Below are 22,361 nucleotides of genomic sequence, written 5' to 3' on the forward strand. Positions count from 1 at the left end.
TGAAAGCAAACAGTAAAATGTGATTAATTTAAAACAAAAGATAATTTCTGACCAGCAGAAATGATTGAAATATTTGTGAAATAAGTCAGAAGAGTGCTGCATAATTCAGAGGAGTGTAACTGTATAGGGAAAAAATCAGTTTAAAAAAGTTTTTGATCAAATTTAAATAATAATGTATTTATAATTGATTTAGCTGTATTGATAGCAATTTTGTAGAACCCAGCCATTAGGCAGGCACAAGCCAGTGCACTCTTAGTGCCGGTCCCAAGCCCGGATAAATGGGCAGGGTTGCATTAGGGCATCCAGCGTAAAACATGTGCCAAATCAAATATGCGGGTCACGATTGAGAATTTCATACCGGATCGGTCGAGGCCCGGGTTACCAACGACCGCCACAGGTATCGTTGGCCAACAGGGTACCGGTGGAAATTGGGCTACTGTTTGCCGAAGGAGGAGAAGGAGAGGTGTAAGACGTCTACAGAGGCAATAGGGAAAGGAGAAGTGTAGAAGAGTAGAGGTTAAGGTTGGTACTTTAAATGTTGGCACTATGACTGGTAAAGGGAAAGAGGTAGCTGATATGATGGAAAGGAGAAAGGTAGATGTGTTGTGTGTTCAGGAGACCAAGTGGAAAGGGAGTAAGTCCAGAAACATTGGAGGTGGGTTTAAACTGTTTTATCATGGTGTGGATGGAAAAAAAATGGTGTAGGGGTGATTCTGAAGGAAGAGCACAGTAAGAATGTAGTGGTGGTGAAGAGAGTTTCTGATAGGGTGATGATTGTGCAGCTGGAAGTTGAAGGGATGATGATAAATGTCATCAGTGCCTATGCTCCACAAGTCGGCTGTGAGATGGAGGAGAAGGAAAGATTCTGGAGTGAATTAGATGAAGTGGTGGATTTTTTAATTAGAAATGAACGATTGGTGATTGGTGCAGACTTTAATGAACATGTAGGTGAAGGGAACAGAGGTGATGAGGAGGTTATGGGAAGGTATGGCCTCAAGGAGAGGAATGTGGAAGGGCAGATGGTGGTAGATTTTGCTAAAAGGATGGAAATGGCAGTGGTGAATACGTATTTTAAGAAGAAGGAGGATCATAGGGTGACCTATAAAAGTGGAGGAAGGTGCACGCAGGTGGATTATGTTCTATGTAGGAGATGCAACCTGAAGGAGATTGGAGACTGTAAGGTGTTGGTGGGGGACAGTGTAGCTAGACAGCATCGGATGGTGGTCTGTAGGATGGTTTTGGAGGCGAAGAAGAAGAGGAGGAGAGTGAGGACTAAAAGAAGAATAAGATGGTGGAAACTAAAGGAGGAGAGGAAGAGTGTAGTGTGAGGTTCAGGGAAGAGGTCAGACAGAGGCTAGGTGGTGGTGAAGAGGTGCTGGATGATTGGGAAACTACTGCAGGAGTGATAAGAGAGGCAGCTAGAAAAGTACTTGGTGTGACATCGGGAAATAGAAAGGAAGACAAAAAAAATGTGGTGGTGGAATGAGGAAGTGCAGAAGAGCATAAGGGGAAAGGTGTTAACAAAACAGAAGTGGGATCGACATGGTGATGAGAAAAGTATGCAGGAGTACAAGGAGATGTGGCAGCAGGTAAAGAGGGATGTGGCGAAAGGCAAGGAAAAGGCATACGAGGAGCTGTAAGAGAGGTTGAACACTACGGAAGGAGAAAAAGGATTTGTACCGATTGGCCAGGCAGAGGGACCGAGCAGGGAAGGATGTGTTGCAAGTAAGAGCAATAAAGGATGGAGATGGAAATGTGTTGACCAGTGAGGAGAGTGTGCTGAGAAGATGTAGGGAGTATTTTGAGCAGCTGATGAATGAGGAAAATGTGAGAGAGAGAGAGAGAGAGAGAGAGAGAGAGAGAGAGAGAGAGAGAGAGAGAGAGAGAGAGAGAGAGAGAAAGAGAGAGAGAGAGAAGGTTGGATGATATGGAGTTAGTGAAGCAAGATGTGGATAGGATTAGCAAGGAGGAAGTGAGAGCAGCAATTAAGAGGATGAAGAGTGGAAAGTCGGTTGGACCAGATGACATACCGGTAGAAGCATGGAGATGTTTAGGAGAGATGGCAGTGGAGTTTTAACCAGATTGTTTAACAAGATTCTGGAAGGTGAGAGGATGCCTGAGGAATGGAGAAGGAGTTTTCTGGTACCGATCTTTAAGCATAAGGGAGATGTGCAAACCTGCAGTAACAACAGGGGAATTAAGTTGATCAGTCACACCATGAATTTATGGAAAAGAGTAGTGGAAGCCAGGCTGAGAGAAGAGGTGACCATCTGTGAGCAACAGTATGGTTTAATGCCGAGGAAGAGCACCACAGATGCCTTATTTGCTTTGAGAATGTTGATGGAGATGTATAGAGAAGGACAGAAGGAATTGCATTGTGTATTTGTGGATTGAGAGAAAGCATATGACAGAGTGCCGAGAGAGGAGTTGTGGTATGAGGCAGTCAGGTGTGTCAGAGAAGTATGTGAGGGTGGTGCAGGACATGTATGAGGACAGTGTGACAGCAGTGAAGTGTGCAGTAGGAACGACAGACTGCATCAAGGATCAGCCCTGAGCCCTTTCCTGTTTGCAGTGGTGATGGACAGGTTGACAGACGAGGTCAGACAGGAGTCTCCCTGGACTATGTTGCTTGCGGATAATATTGTGATTTGTGGTGAGAGTAGTGAGCAGGTTGAGAAGAACCTGGAGAGGTGGAGGTATACGCTGGAGAGAAGGGGAATGAAAGTCAGTAGGAGTAAGACAGAGTACATGTGCATAAATGAGAGGGAGGGCAGTGGAGGGGTGCGGTTGCAGGGAAAAGAGGTGGAGAAGGTGGAGGAGTTTAGGTACCTGTGGTCAACAGTGCAAAGTAATGGAGAATGTGTTAGAGAAGTGAAGAAAAGAGTGCAGGCAGGGTGGAGTGGGTGGAGAAGAGTGACAGGAGTGATTTGTGATAGTAGGGTATCTGCAAGAATGAAAGGGAAAGTTTATAGGTCTGTGGTGAGACATGTGATGTTGTATGGATTAGAGACAGTGGCATTGAGTAAAAGACAGGAGGTGGAGCTGGAGGTAGCAGAGCTGAAGATGTTACGGTTTTTGTTGGTAGTGACGAGGATGGACAGGATTAGAAATTAGTTTATTAGAGGGACAGTGCATGTTGGACGTTTTGGTGACAAGGTGAGGGAGGTGAGATTGAGATGGTTTGGACATGTGCAGAGAAGGGACATGAGTTATATTGGTAGGAGAATGCTGAGGATGGAGCCACCAGGAAGGAGGAAAAGAGGAAGACCAAGGAGGAGGTTCATGAATGTGGTGAGGGAAGACATGCAGGTAGTTGGTGTAAAAGAGGCAGATTTAGAGGACAGGGTGGTATGGAGACGGATGATCCGCTGTGGCAACCCATAATGGGAGCAGCTGAAAGAAGAAGAAGAATAGCAATTTTGTAGTAGGCAGATGGACACCCACTGTGGGTGTAAGGATCAGGATGGGGTTGGGAGGGTGTAAATAACACTGACAAATACCTTCACAACCATGAAACTATGTGACTGAACTTTAATACATAAAGTAATAAAATTTTGGCCCTCAACAATAGAATAATAATTTTACATGACACTGATTCCTTTCAAGGCCATAGGTTGAAGTGAAATAAAAAATCAGTTGAAAAAAATAAAAAAAGTCCTCCTAATATTCTCTGGTATACTTTTCTGAAGACCCAATCTTTTCCAATAGTCCCTGACTCAAATCAAGTCAGCATTAAAGTCTTTGCAAGACATTTGTTGAAAGTTGTACTCTGTGCACACAAGCCCCTTTAGTGACTCAACAGACAAATGATTCTTTTCCTTTCTTCTCTGGCTTTGCATCAGTGAAAAAACTCTCTCAACATTTGCATTGTGAGAAGGAATAGCAAACAAAAACTGTGCAACCTTCAATAGCTCTGAATAAAAATCTATGCTTTTGGAACTTTGAAAATATTTTGTCCCGTCTTTGTTTGCTTAAATGTCACTGAAATCTCCATCACTGTTACACATTTCTGTGAATTTCTTCAGGTTGGTGACCTGATCAAAGCATTTTCCATCATTTTAAGTTTGTAAAAACATTATTTTCTTCTTCATCACAGATTCCCCCAAACATTGTACTACAGTTGTCACCTATAAACGCAATACATAAAAAAAATAATAATAATAATTTTCCAGTGTTTCTTTGTTGTATTGCACGTGCATATCAGCTGACTTATTTGGGGTGTTTTTTACTTTGGATTTACTTTTTATGCCACCATACTTCCAATCAAAATACTGAATAAGCAGAGGGAATTTTCCATAGCACTGTGATTGCTTCCATAAGTAGAAACACCACAATAAGGTATGTATTCCAGTGCTTTTAGAGCTATGTCGACTGAATTTGGCAGTATCACAGCGTACACAATTGCTTCAGTCTTCGTACGAGTGCTTGAAAATTTTCGTGCTGTCTCGGAATCAGGAAAAGCATTTATTATTATAATTTTTTTTTACAATGCAGACATGCAGTCTATTGATCTATAGCTTTTGTGATGCATGGCTAAAACTCCCTCCGCAGCAGAAACAGCATCATCTGTTTTACTTGGTCTCACAAAATAGAAGGTTAATTAAACTGAAGAGCTCTCCCCTTTAGCTTCAAATGGATCCTGACCGAGACAAAAACACAGGAATTTTCATTGTAACTCATCTGTGAATTGACATTTTCATTTGGGCAAAAGAGAAAGAGAAAAGTAAAGAGAAAGGTAAAATTAATGCAAAAACGCAAACAAATAATGACGACTGTAGAAAGCAAAAGCCGAATCCTGGACATTTTAGAAGATTTTAAAATCCCGGCCGGAGGCATTTTTTTTGTCCCAAAAAAGAAAAAAGAAAAAAAAAAATAGTATGTATAGTCTACTTTAACAAGAATGGTTGGATCTAGACCATTGATCTGGGAAACCATGGACTTAAATGAGGTGAATTCAAGTGCAAATATATGTGAGATTTTCCATTTGGTAATAATACCAAATGGAAAATTTCACATATATTTGCACTTGAATTCACCTCATTTAAGTCCATGGTTTCCATGGTTTCCCAGATCAATGGTCTAGATCCAACCATTTTTGCACATCTGGTCATGGTGGAGGTCTGACAGTAATATATAAATATTACTGTCAGACCTCCACCATGACCAGATGTGCGGGGTTTGCAAATATAAGTATATCTTTATGCTGCCAAGTTTCATTTAAACATAGAATATCAAAATGATGCTCACATGATAAATCATAGAGCACATGACCTTTAGTGATTCCATAGTCCAAAAGAAAGAAGTGATTGTAGTGCCCTTGAATCATCAGTTATTGCTCCAACGAGAGCCCCGGTGGACATATTTACGACGAGGTATGTAACTGACTGAAGAAATTCCGATGCCATATAGTGAAGAATTAAGGCTACTGGCTGACCAATAATTGAGAGGATGATCCAAGTAAGTGTAGCCAAAACTGACAGCTCAGCAAGCCTCATGATTTCCACCAATTCACTCCACCCTGCCTGCACTCTTTTTTTCACTTCTCTAACACACTCTTTATTACTTTGCACAGTTGATTCCAGGTACTTAAACCTACTTAAGATCTCAGATACATAAACTTCTCTTAATAGCTGCTCTCACTTCCTCCTTACTAATCCTATCCACTTTCTGCTTCACAATCTCCACACCATCCAACCATATCTCTCATTTTCCTTATTCATCAGCTGCTCAAAATACTCCCTCCATCTTGTCAACACATTTCCATCTCCATCCTGTATTGATCTAACTTGTAGCACATCCTTCCCAGCTTGGTCCCTCTGCCTGGCCAATCGGTACAAATCCTTTTCTCCTTTTTCAGTGTCCAACTTCTCATACAGCTCCTCATATGCCTTTTCCTTGGCTTTTGCCACATCCCTCTTCACCTGCTTCCATATCTCATTGTACTCCTGCCTACTTTTCTCATCTCTCTGCCCATCCCAATTCTGTTTCATTAACCTCTTTCTTCTTTCCAGCACTTCCTCATTCCACTACCATGTCTTTTTGTCTTCCTTTCTATTTCCAGATGTCACACCAAGTACCTTTCTAGCTGTTTTCCTTATCACTTCTGCATTAGTTGCCTAATCATTTAGCACCTCTTCACCACCACTAAGCCCATGTCTGACCTCTTCCCTGAACCTTACACTACAGTCTTCCTCCTTCAGTCTCCACTATCCTGCTCTTTTTTTAGTCTTTACTCTTCTCCTCTTCTTTTTTTACCTCCAAAGCTATCCTACAGACCACCATCTGATGCTGTATAGCTACACTGTCCCCTGCCAACACCTTACAGTCTCCAATCTCTTTCAGGTTCTTACAACCTATTTGTGGAGCATAAGGCACTGTTGACATTATCATTATCATTATCCCTTCAACTTCCAGCTTCATGTTCATCACTCTATCAGAAATTCTGTTCACCTCCACTACTCCCTTACTGTACTGTACTTAACAGACCATGATAGAACAGTTTAAACCCACCTGAAATGTTCCTGGCCTTACCCGCTTTCCATTTGGTCTCCTGAACACACAACATATCTACTTTTCTCTGCTCCATCATAACAGCTTATTCTCTTCCTTTACCAATCATAGTACCAACATTTAAAGTGCCCACCCCAACCTCCACTCTCCTACACTTCTTCATTCCCTGTTGACATCAACAGTAGCCCAATTTCCACTGGGAACCTGTTGGCTAACAATACCTGTGGCAGTTGTTGGTAACCCGGGCCTTGACCGATCTAGTATGAAATTCTGATTCGTGATCTGCATATTTGATTTGGCCACAATAAATTTCAGCTGGATGCCCTTCTTAATTCCTCCCCATTTATCTGGCCTTGGGACTGGCACTAAGAGTGCACTGGCTTGTGCAACCCTAATGGCTGGGTTGCCTGGCCTCCACAATCACCTGATGTTAATCTAATTGGGTTGGTTTGGGATGAGTTTAACCAGAGATTGATGGAAAAGCAGCCAACGAGTACTCAACAAGCTTTTGACAAATAAAGCGGTTATATAAAAATTTATAATTTTGTTCCTTGTAATTGTAAGTATTTAATTAAAGAGCAAGCCAGATGCTGGCCAGATGATGCAGAATCATTCCCAGCTTCGCATAGCACCCCATCCAGAGGTAGGGCAATGGGATTAACCAGGCAGATCTGAAGAGAGGAAAGGGACAGGAGCACTGGTTGCTGCTAGCTCAGGAGCATGTTTAACTCAACATAGAGAGAGAGAGAGAGAGAGAGAGAGAGAGAGAGAGAAGAAGGGTGACAGGGAGAGAGAAATAATGATATTTAAGTATCCTGGTCCAGAGAGCATGGCACCATTTCTGGATCACGCATACCTTCTTCTTGCATGATAGAGATTTATTCTGCATTTGTCAATGACAAACTGTGTTCACAAACAATAATTACTCGTGTTAATCAGCCCATGCAGTAATTTCCATTACAGAATTATGACTGTTTTAAATGCAGTTCCACCTGAGGGCCTGAAGTTAATGGGCACCAATATTGATTTTTGCCCTTGTCTCTTGTGCACAGAGACTTCTCCAGATTTTTTAATTGACATTATGTACTGTAAATTATTAGATATAACTGTTTTGAAAATTTATGTTGAGAAACGTTATTCTGTTCCACAGTTTGTAGAATCACTCTTTCACAGATTGGTAAAGCTTTGCCCATCTTTACTTCTGAGAGACTCTGCCTCTTTAAGATATCCCATTTTTACCCAATCATCATACTGACCTGTTGTCAATTTCCTTAATTAGTTGCACATGTTTCAGACCTTTTTTAATATTAATAACACTTCCTTTTTAGAGATGTGCTGCAGCGATCAAATTTGGTTCATGATTTTTGCAAATCATTGCATTGTTTTAATTTACATTTTATTCAGTGACCTAACCTTTTTGGAAATGGGGTTTTACTTCACATCTAATTTGATGTTATATATTGCCCAAGCATTTTATGTTTTTCCCTATGATAAATTGCTTTATATAATAGCAGTCATGGTGTTGTTGAGTAAAAGAAGACTATTTATAGCTGCCAATAAGCTGCCTGTAAGTAATAACAGGATGTCAGATCTATGGACATAAACTGGGATTTTTCTCATCAGCCACTGCAAAACATTGAAGCATGTCACGTTATGTTTTTACATGTAAATTTATACTTCAATTTATACTGTAGATTCTTTCTTTTTCTCTGTTAAAATGTAAATTCTGTTTTATTCCCATATTGGGTTGTATAGGCCATCTCAACAGTTTATATCTCTGATATTTTCCTCAAACCATTAAATAACAATTCTATATATTATGAATTAAAAGAATAGAAAATTATTTATATAAAGGATTGGCTTAAGATTATCCAACAAGTTTGTCATTAAAGGGGGGAATCTACTGTGTTTTAGACTTTACAATTTATTAATTCCAGGTGTACTATATATTAGAAAATAAAATAAAAATTGTTAGTTAGTTACAAATAAAAAGTTTTTTCAAGAATATTGCATGGTGAATGCATTATTCAGGTTTTGCCATTTGTTTTAGGAATACTTATTAAAATAAACATGTTTTATATTAACTTAACAGGCAAAAAGGAGGAAGTGTGGGTCATTGATGATCTCATCATTGATGGCCACTCCTTGAACAATTTTCAAATCTTATCAGAAAGTTTTGAGGATGGGCCTCAGATGATGAATTGGTTGTTTTACCCAGGGGGCAACATTGACCGCTACTGTCTTTACCAGAAAGCAAGACTGTGAGTATTTCAGTAAATAGTTTAAGCTTTTATTTTGGAACTATTTTGTACTATTTTGTTTCTAGTTTGGTAATATCTATTCTCTCTATGTACAGGGAGGATGGCTTAGCTTTGGTATTTATGTCTAGTGAGCTGGGAGAACATTCAGTTACCACTAGAGACATTGATGTCAATGAGAACACAATTGTCCAGTTTGAGGTATAATTAAGGTTAAGATTTACAAGCTTGAAACAATTCTACATAATTTATTTAATTATAACTGACTTTATGAATTTATTTTAGTTATGACTTTGACCAAGATAATTATAACTTAATATCAACAAAATTGTCTAACTGCAGTTTCTCCATATTTGTTTATTATAAATGGTCTTATTTTGATCAACAGATAAATGTAGGCTGTACAGCAGCAAGCTCATCATTAAATTCTGTTCGTCTGGAATACTCACGTGACTTTGGGGCTACATGGAACCTTTTAGTTCCTTTGTGCACAGGTGGTCCAATACCCAATGCTCTTTGCTCAGCTGAACACCACCCAGCCAGCATCTACTACCCTGGCTCTTTCAGAGGCTGGAGAAGGGAAGTGATTCACATTGGAAAACTGCATGTATGTGGGTAAGTAAAACAATATAAGGAAGAGAGCAATCTTCTATTTGAATATTTCTACAGGACCTAACAGTGTACCACTCAATATATTGCAGATCTGTTCGATTTCGTTGGTACCAAGGCTTCTATTTGTCTGGCATGGTACCTCCAACCTGGGCCCTGGACAATGTTTATGTTGGTCCTCAGTGTCAAAAGATGTGCAGTGGCCATGGGACATGTGTTAGGGGCACCCACTGTCAATGTGACCCTGGTTACTCTGGTATAGAATGCTCTGTTCCAGATGTGCCAAATCCAGACTTCCTGAAAGAAGATTTTGAAGGTATAGGAGAAAAAAAATGTTTGAACAAAATATTATGAATTACACCCTTTCAATTCTAATGTAATTGCATGTATATGCCTGAGACAGATGAATGCTTAAATTGAATTGCTCTGTTTTAATAAAAACACCATTTAGAAGTGTATTACAGGTTTTACAATATCGTACTGTCATTTAATAATTTTTCTTCATTGTTTAAAGTTGATACTTCAGAAGCTGATAATTTCAAAATGGTGAGTGGAGGAAAGCCCTCTAGGAAATGTGGCATCATGGCCAGTTCAAACCACCTGTTGTTTAACGAGGATGGTTTACGTATGTTGGAAACAATAGACATGGATTTGTCTGATGCAAGGTAACTAGTCCTAAGATATGTATTCACTACCAGTATAAAATGGAATTTAATGTAAGACCCTTGAGATTGCAGTCAACATGCACAGACAGGGGAAATCCTTCTATGACAAGGTTAGGTTCAAAGTTAGTAGTTAAGACTTTCCAATAAATGCTACATTAATGCCTTAATGTGATTATTTATTTGATGCTGTAGAAGCAACATTGTACAGGATTAAGACTTTAAAAACAAAATTACAGACAATTATTGTTCAATAAACTTCAATTAAGGTTTTAAAAACTTATATATATATATATATATATATATATATACACACACACACTCACCGCCACTTTTGCCTTCAGAACTGCCTTAATCCTTCGTGGTATAGATTCAACAAGGTACTGGAAAAATTCCACAGAGATTTTGATCCATATTGACATGATAGCATGAACCCTGAAGCCACAATCATGCACTTTGTAAAGGTGCGGGGGTGACAGTGCTAGGCCAAACGGGAGGACCCGATATTGGGTTCCTGAGCTTCGCCCCCTCAGGAACCTTCTGTGAGCAGGAAGGATGACTATGTGGAAATAGGCATCTCTTAGATCTATCGTGACAAACCAGTCCTTGGACTCAGACTTGATCTGAGACACGACCTCTTTGAGGGTAAACATCCTGAACTCGAGCCTCATGAGTGAGCGGTTCAAGGAGAGTAGATCTAGGATCAGCTTCAATCCGCTGTCCTATTTTGGAACAACAAAGTACTGGCTATATTAGCCTGATTTTCTGACTAAGGGCGGAACCACCTCGATGGCCCCATTCCTTAGGTGGTTGCACACTTCCTGTTCCAGGACTCGAGCCTGCTTGTGTCTCACCACTATAGGACATATTCCCTTGACCCAGGGAGGAGAAGACCCGAATCGAATCAAGTTGCCCACCTTTATCGTATGCAGGACCCACCGAGATACGTCTGGCAGCTCTTCCCAAGCTGCCAGGAAATCTCTCAAGAAAACCAGCCTCAAGCCTCGAGGCTGGCCTCTGACCCTCCCAGAGCAGTTGGAGCAGAGCCCTACAACTGTTGGACCCCTTCTGAGAGGTGGCGGGTCTCCTCTATCTGCAGCAATTTCTCTGGCGGAGATTGTAAAGAATGTTTTATCCTCTGCCGCTTGGACAGGATTGCCTTTTGTCCCGTGGACAGGATACCCCTGAATTCAGCCTTTCCTCTCGATCTCTGCTCTCCTACGTATACGGGGAAGTCTCAATGAAACACACAAATCAGCTTTCAGAGAGAAGTTCCGATGTTTATTGTTTCACACATGAAGATATACTTCCAAAGAGATGGAGAGAAAAAGGGAGGGCTGCCAGGTGTGTGTGTGAACAGAAAAGAAAGTTAGGAGAGACAACTCCACAAGGTTATGTTGAGCCTGCAAAAGATAAGCCTAAAACAGAAATACAGGAACCATTGTGTGTGTACGAGCAAAGTAACACATGCCACAAAAAAGGACAGTTCAGGGTGTGGTCAACAGAAACATACAAAAAGGTTATTCAAGAAGCATACAGCAGAATTACTATAACTACTAATGGCAACAAGATACATATTACCACACTGTAAGAAGATAAAAACAGTTAACGATAATAACTCCACATCTGGTCATGTTATTCGTTTAGCAGAAGCAACAAAGCATGGATTAGCCATACCGAAAGGCAACAGTTTGGGTATTCTCACAGCGTAAGCGTATAAAGAGAGGCTATAGACAAGAACTGAGTGTTCTGGGTCAACCTAATCTAGGATTAGTGATCAAGGATATCTTACAATTCCCCCGTTTTATCCATGATAAATAAGAATGGATAAATCACAACTTAAACAATCAGACATGTCGCATAGGAATAGGATAATAATCAGAAACACGAGGGACAGGTTGATAACCAGAAAGCATACGGGTGAATGATCGCTGTATACATTGAAAAATACATGGTCCAATGAGGCATAGTATCAGGAAAACAATGACAGTCGGGATTATCAAAGAAATGTAAGGTGCCGACACGAGTAGCATGGACCTGCTGTGTGCTGACGAGCCGTCCAGTTGGCATATTGCCAGGATTTGTTGTCGTGTGGGTGAGCCTGGGTGGGTATCCCAGCCCCAAGACTGACGAGAAAGACAACCATACCGGTTACTGGTTGTGTTACTTCCCTTGATTGATGAGAGGTTGTTGTTCCGTTCCTCGCAGCTTTCCTTGACACGTTATTTGTTGATGTGCACATTCAAATCAGCTGTACCTATTGCTGGTTTACCTTTTCTCCAGGGCATTGGAAATGGTCGCCCAAAAATTATTTTGTGTGGTGATAGGTGGACGTCTTTTCGCGGAGTCATTCTCATTTCGGCTACCCATTTTTTGTTACCTGTAGCTTGCATGGCCTTAGTCAGTTTGTCCTTAAGCATCCGGTTAGTTCTCTCAACGATACCGGAGGACTGAGGGTGATAGGGAATATGGAAACGCCATGACAGGGATAGGTATTTACATAAGTCCTGTGTTACCTTTGCAGTGATTGGTGTTCCTTTGTCTGAATCAAACGTGTGAGGAACACCATATCGTGGTATAATCTCTTTGGCTAGAATACGTGTGTAGACCTTAGCATTTTCTCGTTGACAAGGGAAAGCTTCAACCCACCTCGAGAATCTGTCTACCATCACCAGGAGATACTTGAATAGACCACAGGGAGGCATGTGAGTGAAGTCAATCTGCCATTCAGAGAATGGAGCAGTGGGTAGTCGGAGGCATTCGTGTTTCGTTGCACTCTTAATGATGTTATTCCGGGCACAGATCAGACATCTAGATAAAATCGAGTCTATCATGCAGTTTAAGTTAGCTATACAAAAATATCGGTTCATATTTTCCCTCACCCCCCTTAGTGCGCGATGTGCAACACCGTGAAATTCACACACGAGGAAAGGAACACAGTGAGATGGAAGGCATAGGCGACCATCTGCAGTGTACCAAAGGCCATCGGAGGCCACGTAGGCATTGTGTGATTGCCAAAAGGCAGAATCCTTCAGGGTGGCTGAGGATTGGACAGATGGCAAATGTAAATCAGGAATAAGAGCGGAGGAAAGAAGACAGGTATTAATAGGAGTGCTAAGAGAGGGGAGGCATACCTGAGCTTGAGCCGCACTTTTTGCCACTCTGTCAGCCAAGGAATTGCCTTTGGCCTCCACATTGTTGTCATAAGAATGGGCTTTTGTTTTGACGATGGCCAGTGTGCGAGGAAAACAGAAAGCAGTGATAAGGTCCTGAACAAAGGACGAATGAGAAATGGATTTCCCTTCAGCCGAGCGGAAACCACGGGATTGCCAGATGCAGCCAAAATCATGCGCAATACCAAAGGCGTATCGGGAGTCAGTGTAGATGGTGACATCTTTTCCTTCTGAAAGGACACATGCACGAGTCAAGGAATAGAGTTTAGCAGCCTGTGCAGAAGAAAAAGGCAAGTAAGCTTCAACAGTGACATCAGGTAAGGAACAGACAGAGTAACCACACATAAATTTACCGTCATACAGCTTTGAACATGAGCCATCCACAAAAAGTGACTCACCCCTGTTTAAAGACATGGAAGACAAATTTGGGCATATACTAGTGGATTGAATGACCTCGGAGCAGCAATCATGTGTGGTGTCATGCAGTGTGTCATCTTCTGCATTAATCAAACAAGCAGGGCATGACCTAAAGTGTCGAAAGAGGAGGTGGCCTTGATTTCCAGATTACTGGTCGAGCAAAGAATAGTTTCATAGCCGGACCTTCTCTGAGCTGTCATGTGTTGTGTGTGTATGTTCTGAAGGACCTGTTTCACATAATGTGGAGAGTGCAAGATCATAGGATGAGACAACACTAGTTTTTCAGCGTCTTGAACCATCACAGTACAGGCAGCCACCGCACGAAGACACGCAGGTAAACCCTGAGCCACAGTGTCAAGTGTTTTGGACAGAAACGCACATGGTCTCATGCCCCCCATGCTCCTGCGCCAAGACAGCAGAGGCAGTTCCGTCCTGTTCACACGCATAAAGGTGAAAAACCTTATGATATTTGGAATTCCGAGAGCAGGCGCTGAACACAGCTGACCGCAAAGCCTCATACGCCTCATACATCTCGGGTGTCTACGTTAGCGGGTGCTGCAAAGGATCGTTGTGTGAGATCGCAGAGCAGAGACGTTTGTCGTGGAAAGAGCAGTCAGGTATCCATGGACGGCAGTAATTAATCAGTCCCAGGAAAGCCATGAGAGCGTGCTTTGTGGAAGGAAGCCTTGTGTTAAGAACGACCTGTATACGATCTTTAGAGAGCCGTTTTCTGCCTTGAGAGAGTTTGAACCCTAGGTATTTCACAGTGGTTCTACAAAACTGGAGTTTGGTTTTGGATACCTTGAATCCTTTTCTTGCCAGATGATGCAATAGGCACAGGGAGGCTTGTTCACAGAGGTCCTCAGAGAATGTGGAGATCAGGAGATCATCTGCATACTGTAAGACAACAAAGTCAGAGGGGAATGCAAGATCACAGAGTGCGTCCCTTACCACAGCGGAAAAGACTGCTGGGGAGTCAATGAATCCTTGTGGCAGACGTGTCCAAGTATATTGGCGCCCCCTGTGCATGAAGGCAAAAAGAGGCTGTGTCTGCTCTTCTACAGGAACGCTGAAAAAGGCAGAACACAAGTCAATCACAGAGAAGTGTGTATGATTGCATGGAATTGAAGCGATAATAGAGGCCACATCGGGCACAATAGGTGCAACAGGAACCACAACATTTATTTTTCTCAAATCCTGAGTGAAGCGCCAAGTGCTGTCCATCTTAGGAACCGGATTAAAGGGTGTGTTGTAGGAGCTCACACACGGCTTGATCACACCCTGTTGTAACAGAGAGGTCAAGATTCTGTCTATTGCCTGCAACATTGATTCAGAGAGAGGATACTGTTTAAAAATTCAGGATGCAAATGTTTTAGTTTAGCTTCATAAGGAGATATGAAAGATATCAAAGATGTGACAGAGAAAGATATGACAGAGGAGCAGAGTCAGGAACTAAAACCGTGGGTTTAGAGCCGGAGAAGGTGAGAGAATTGTGCAGCCTGCTCATGAGATCTCGGCCCAAAAGATTAAACAGACAATCAGGCATAAAAACAAAATGATGTTGCAAAAAACACTTGTGTCGGAAGGACAGGTTACTACGATCGGTGAGCTGATAATTCAGGACTTTCTGTACCTCTGGATGCATTAAAGTCGTGAGGAATAGAGGGTTACTTTCTGCATCTTCTAACAAAAGTTTGGAAGTGGTTTCACCCTTCTCCTGTTTACAGTTAGTTACTTGAGAGAGAGCTCTATTGGCCTGCTGCCGCTGGAGTAGGAATTTGGTCAACTCCTTTTTTAATGCCGGGAGAGCACCTTGCTCAGCCCAGTGATAATAATAGAAGGTGATTTTGCTCTTACTTTATTTTCGAACCTTTCCCGTCGTCTTCCACCTCCGTTTTTGTTTCCATTTTAATCTCATCATTCCTAGGGTGTAAATTGGGCACCGTGTCAATAAGCGTTTCTTTGTCGTTACTGTCTCCTAGTTTAGCATGAAGGATAAACCTATAGTCTGTGCCTGTCAACTGATTATGGTTCTCTTATAGTTCTCCATTTGAGTTCGGTATAGAGTGATATTCATCCCAGATTGGTTTAATTTCTACCCATTTTTGATAACCATCACCCATGTAAGAATAACCCCAGTTAGGATCGCCCAAACCTTCATAAATTTGGGAATGTGCAGACTTCAGGTATTCAGACTTAAAGGTACCACCACGAGGATAAGTCAGAACTTGAGGTTGTGGTTCAGTCCACCCTGCTAAATTGTCTAGCCAGGGGGTAGTATAAAAGGTGAGACCACAACGATTCATCCAGTCCCAAGGGGCTTCCTCAGGATCTGGTTTAGGATATTTTGTTCCAGAATTACCCATGATCCAATATAGGTACAACTGTCTGACAAATGTTAGATATAAAAGGTTAGATACAAAGGTTGGAGGCCAGAGATCGAGATAGATAAGGCGGTTTAATAAAATTTTTGATGTCCCAAGTTACTGTGACTGCAGAGACGGTTCATTGGCGCTACACGACGGTACAACGTCGACAACAAGTTTGCTTACGAATACAAGGTGCGTGCCTACACATTGAACGGTATGACAAGATACCAAATCAGCACAACACTAATATCAGCATACGAGGTAAGTACCTACACGTTGTACGGTATGACAAGATACCAAATCAGCACTTACCCGAACGCTGATATCCCCGACGAGCCCCCAAGGACTGTAAGGAATGTTTTATCCTCTGCCGCTTGGGCAGGATTGCCTTCTGTCCCCTGGACAGGATACCCCTAAATTCAGCCTTTCCTCTCGATCTCTGCTCTCCTACGTATACGGAGAAGTCTCAATGAAACACACGAGTCAGCTTTCAGAGAGAAGTTCCGAAGTTTATTGTCTCACACACGAAGATATACTTCCAAAGAGATGGAGAGAAAAAGGGAGAGCTGCCAGGTTTGTGTGTGTGTGAACAGAAAAGAAAGTTAGGAGAGACAACTCCACAAGGTTATGTTGAGCCTGCAAAAGATAAGCCTAAAACAGAAATACAGGAAACACTGTGTGTATGAGCAAAGTAACACATGCCACATAAAAGGACAGTTCAGGGTGTGGTCAACAGAAACATACAAAAAGGTTATTCTAGAAGCATACAGCAGAATTACTATAACTACTAAGGCAACAATATACATATTACCATACCCAAGCTGCAAGGAAATCTCTCAAGAAAACCAGCCTCAAGCCTCAAGGCTGGCCTCTGACCCTTCCAGAGCAGCTGGAGCAGAGCCCTACAACTGTTGGACCCCTTCTGAGAGGTGGCGGGTCTCCTCCATCTGCAGCAATCTCTCTGGTGGAGAGATCCTGTGGTAGGGCTAACACCCTGGCCTCCTGTGCCAAGACATCCGATCAAGGCACCAACCCCTCAGGCTTTTAGGTCGGCCTGGTATGCCTGCAACACACTCATAGTGTGGTGTTACGACCCAGTCTAGGGTTAGGCCGGACAGAGTATTCAGCTCGGAATTCAAAAGAATGGATCTTATAAATTGACAACCCAAACACACCACAAACCCACACAAAAAGGTTTGCTACACAGGTGTTGGTATATTGTAACACATACATGTGTATATATATACAGTGGGTACGGAAAGTATTCAGACCCCGTTAAATTTTTTTCACTCTTTGTTATATTGCAGCCATTTGCTAAAATCATTTAAGTTCATTCTTCTTCCTCATGAATGTACACACAGCTCCCCATATTGACAGAAAAACACAGAATTGTTGACATTGTTGCAGATTTATTAAAAAAGAAAAACTGAAATATCACATGGTCCTAAGTATTCAGACCCTTTGCTGAGACTCATATATTTAACTCAGGTGCTTTCCATTTCTTCTGATCATCATTGAGATGGTTCTACACCTTCATTTGAGTCCAGCTGTGTTTGATTGGACTTGATTAGGAAGCCACACACCTGTCTATATAAGACCTTCCAGATCACAATGCATGTCAGAGCAAATGAGAATCATGAGGTCAAAGGAACTGCCTAAAGAGCTCAGAGACAGAATTGTGGCAAGGCACAGATCTGGCCAAGGTTACAAAAAGATTTCTGCTGCACTTAAAGTTCCTAAGAGCACAGTGGCCTCCATAATCCTCAAATGGAAGACATTTGGGACGACAAGAACCTTTCCTAGAGCAGTGTAAGACACATAAAAGCCTGCATGGAGTTTGCTAAAAAACACCCGAAGGACTCCAAGATGGTGAGAAATAAGATTCTCTGGTCTGATGAGACCAAAATGGAACTTTTTGGCCTTAATTCTAAGCGTGGAGAAAACCAGGCACTGCTCATCACCTGTCCAATACAGTCCCAATAGTGAAGCATGGTGGTGGAAGCATCATGCTGTGGGGGTGTTTTTCAGCTGCAGGGACAGGACGACTGGTTGCAATCGAGGGAAAGATGAATGCTGCCAAGTACAGGGATATCCTGGACAAAAACCTTCTCCAGAGTGCTCTGGACCTCAGACTGGGCCGAAGGTTTACCTTCCAACAAGACAATGACCCTAAGCACACAGCTAAAATAACGAAGGAGTGGCTTTACAACACCTCCGTGACTGTTCTTGAATGGCCCAGCCAGAGCAATGACTTAAACCCAATTGAGCATCTCTGGAGAGACCTAAAAATGGCTGTCCACCAATGTTTATCATCCAACCTGACAGAACTGGAGAGGACCTGCAAGGAGGAATGGCAGAGGATCCTCAAATCCAGGTGTCAAAGACTTGTTGCATCTTTCCCAAAAAGACTCCTGTCTGTATTAGATCAAAAGGGGGCTTCTACTAAATACTGAGCAAAGGGTCTGAATACTTAGGACCATGTGATATTTCAGTTTTTCTTTTTTAATAAATCTGCAACAATGTCAACAATTCTGTGTTTTTCTGTCAATATGGGGAGCTGTGTGTACATTCATGAGGAAGAAGAATGAACCTAAATGATTTTAGCAAATGGCTGCAATATAACAAAGAGTGAAAAATTTAAGGGGGTCTGAATACTTTCCGTACCCACTGTGTATATATATATATATATATATATATATATATATATATATATATATATATATATATATATATATATATATATAGTGAGGAAAATAAGTATTTGAACACCCTGCTATTTTGCAAGTTCTCCCACTTAGAAATCATGGAGGGGTCTGAAATTGGCATCGTAGGTGCATGTCCAGTGTGAGAGACATAATCTAAAAACAAAAATCCAGAAATCACAATATATGATTTTTAAACAATTTATTTGTATGTTACAGCTGCAAATAAATATTTGAACACCTGTCTATCAGATAGAATTATGACCCTCAAAGACCTGTTAGTCTGCCTTGAAAATGTCCACCTCCACTACATTTATTATCCTAAATTAGATGCACCTGTTTGAGGTCATTAGCTGCAAAAACACACCTGTCCACCCCATACAATCAGTAAGAATCCAACTACTAACATGGCCAAGACCAAAGAGCTGTCCAAAGACACTAGAGACAAAATTGTACACCTCCACAAGGCTGGAAAGGGCTATGGGGAAATTGCCAAGCAGATTGGTGAAAAAAGGTCCACTGTTGGAGCAATCATTAGAAAATGGAAGTAGCTAAACATGACTGTCAATCTCCCTCAGACTGGGGGTCCATGCAAGATCTCACCTCGTGGGGTCTCAATGATCCTAAGGAAGGTGAGAAATCAGCCCAGAACTACATGGGAGGAGCTGGTCAATGACCTGAAAAGAGCTGGGACCACCGTTTCCAAGGTTACTGTTGGTAATACACTAAGACGTCATGGTTTGAAATCATGCATGGCACGGAAGGTTCCCCTGCTTAAACCAGCACATGTCCAGGCACGTCTTAAGTTTTCCAGTGACCATTTGGATGATCCAGAGGAGTCATGGGAGAAGGTCATGTGGTCAGATGAGACCAAAATAGATCTTTTGGGTCATAATTCCACTAAACGTGTTTGGAGGAAGAAGAATGATGAGTACCATCCCAAGAACACCATCCCTACTGTGAAGCATGGGGGTGGTAGCTTCATGCTTTGGGGGTGTTTTTCTGCACATGGGACAGGGCGACTGCACTGTATTAAGGAGAGAATGACCGGGCCATGCACTGCGAGATTTTGGGGACCAAACCTCCTTCCCTCAGTTAGAGCATTGAAGATGGGTCGAGGCTGGGTCTTCCAACATGACAATGACCCAAAGCACACAGCCAGGATAACCAAGGAGTGACTCTGTAAGAAGCATATCAAGGTTTTGGCGTGGCCTAGCCAGTCTCCAGACCTAAACCCAATAGAGAATCTTTGGAGGGAGCTCAAAAGCCTGCAGTGTGTGCAAACCTGGTGAAAAACTACAGGAAACGTTTGACCTCTGTAAATTGCAAACAAAGGCTACTGTACCAAATATTAACATTAACTTTCTCAGGTGTTCAAATACTTATTTGCAGCTATATCATACAAATAAATAGTTACAAAATCATACATTGTGATTTCTGTTTTTTTTTTTTTTCTTACATTATGTCTCTCACAGTGGACATGCACCTACGATGACAATTTCAGACCCCTCCATTTTTTCTAAGTGGGAGAACACACAAAATTTTGTGTGGGTTTGTAAAATCAGTAAACAGGCAGAAGTCAAAATCACGAACATCAACAACCAAGCTATACCCTGAACACCAAAACAACAACTCTCCACCATTGCTTCGCTCCTTCCTCCTTAAATAGAAAACTGGTGGATGATGTCATCATGAAGGAGGTGGGATCAGCCAGGCTAGGGCAGGCCTCAAACTCTGGAGTGGATCGGACCTGCACACAAAGCACACATGCAGAACACCGATATGGACATGGGGCTACCTAAGGTTGTAACAGTGGAGAAAACCCGCCGCCTGGCCTACTGCCACGTAAGCCTTACCTACATCGGCCGAAGTTGCTTCGAAGTGGGCAACTATGTCCGCATACAGCGAAGTTTGCGGGGAAAATGCACTGGCCGCATATGGCATCTCCCAGGACCAGGACACCTGTGTGCAGGCCAGGAAAAAACGGTAGGCCCCAGTGCAGAGGCTGTGATGCGGAACGCAGGAAACACTCATCCAGCTGGCTGGGAACGCTTTGCTTTTGCTTCTCACCAGGCCTAAAATGCTCTCCGGGAGCGGAGAGTGTGTATACAGCACGGACAAGCATCTCACTTGAGAGAAACAACAAAAAGCTCATGTCTCTTCCCCCTTGTGATAAAACAGGGTCAACGAGGGACACACATGCGAAAGTTTGTTTGTCTTTTAGCCATGGTTGCACAGATTCACACACAAAGCGCTTACCTGAAGCGCTTCCCAAAGCGTTTCGACACAGCCTGAGTTCCTAAAGGGGAACCAATTATACCAAACATGTTCACATTATCATCAATTTTATATGCAATTTAAAACTTATTAACTTTAATACTAAGGTAAGGTTGTGGAAGACAGTTTTATTTTACTGGTCTACCACAATGCTTGAAAACAGCAAAAAGACACAAGCTAGGTTTTTCCCAGAAAAAGATTTCCAACCAGGCTTGGGTTTTAAGATGTGCTGTTAAAGGTATTTTGAAGAATTGTTGCAAAAAAGCCATACCTCCAAAATGGAAACAAGGCCAAGCAATTCAACTATGCACAAAAAGCATAGGAAATGCGTGCAGAATTATGGCAACATGTGCTTTGGAATGATGGGTAAAATTTTTTTTATATTTGACTGTAATAGTAGGCAAGTTGTTCACTAAAGGGTTTGGTAAGATTTACATTATAAGTGTCTGCAAGCAACCTTTAAGCATGGTGAAGGTTTCTTGCAAGTTTTGGGCTACATTTCTGAAAGAGTTGGTGATTTGGTCAGGATTAATGATGGTGAAGACAGCATTACTGGTAGATATTGATCCATTGCAAAACATCAGGGATGCTGTTTTGCAGGCATATGCTGTTTTTTAGACAATACCAAAGATTGATTTATTTTGGATTTTTCATTTTCCATTTTTCATTTTTAAAGAGAATGTTTTTGTTTATGCTTGTGTATTTTAATTGTTAATGATTATATTTAAGAACATAATCAAAAGGTACAGTGTGTCAATATGAAGTTGATACATACACTAAAAGCATATTAAGTAAAATTGTAAAAAAAAAAAAAAATCCTAAATACTTACTGTATTTCTCTTACTGTGTATAACCTGTATTACATGACCAGTTGTATTATGTTAGAGAAAGTTCTTAAAATGTTTTCACCTTTTCTGTACACAGATTTGTACAGTTCTTTTTGCGTTTGGGCTGTGGGAAAACTTCCCCAGACCCACGTTCCCAGCCTGTGCTACTCCAGTTTTCAGTGAATGGAGGATTATCCTGGAAGCTGCTACAGAAATTTTTCTATACTAACAGCAGTAATCAGGCTGAGCTTATTGCCCTAGAGATTCCACTGCAAGCCCTCACTACTGAAACTCGCTTACGTTGGTGGCAGCCAGCTGAAAATGGATACTTCTACAGTCCCTGGGTCATTGACAAGGTGATGTGATTTTAATCAAATACACAGCACATTTGTTATGGTCTAAACTTATTTTAGGAAATTATAAATTGTATTTTTAATGGTCATACATAAATTGCCTTATTTTTATTTCTAATAAAACTTTTTCTATTATCTCAATGTGCATCTTATTTTGCACACACAAAAAAAGTGTATTCATGAAATACATTATAATAATGGAAG

General features: G+C 41.6%; 1 protein-coding gene across 1 annotated transcript in view; it reads left to right on the forward strand.

Annotated features, from left to right (window-relative positions):
- reln (reelin) overlaps nt 1-22,361 on the forward strand; it is a 514,851-nt gene that overhangs the window by 371,024 nt on the left and 121,466 nt on the right. The window contains exons 39-44 of the mRNA XM_083552560.1: nt 8,603-8,771; nt 8,867-8,969; nt 9,157-9,383; nt 9,470-9,693; nt 9,892-10,042; nt 21,902-22,160. Of these exons, the coding sequence (XP_083408686.1) occupies nt 8,603-8,771; nt 8,867-8,969; nt 9,157-9,383; nt 9,470-9,693; nt 9,892-10,042; nt 21,902-22,160 (1,133 nt within the window). The remainder of the gene's footprint in view (nt 1-8,602; nt 8,772-8,866; nt 8,970-9,156; nt 9,384-9,469; nt 9,694-9,891; nt 10,043-21,901; nt 22,161-22,361) is intronic.

The sequence above is a fragment of the Silurus aristotelis genome, assembly GCF_946808225.1.
Source record: "Silurus aristotelis genome assembly, chromosome: 10".
NCBI lineage: Eukaryota > Metazoa > Chordata > Actinopteri > Siluriformes > Siluridae > Silurus > Silurus aristotelis.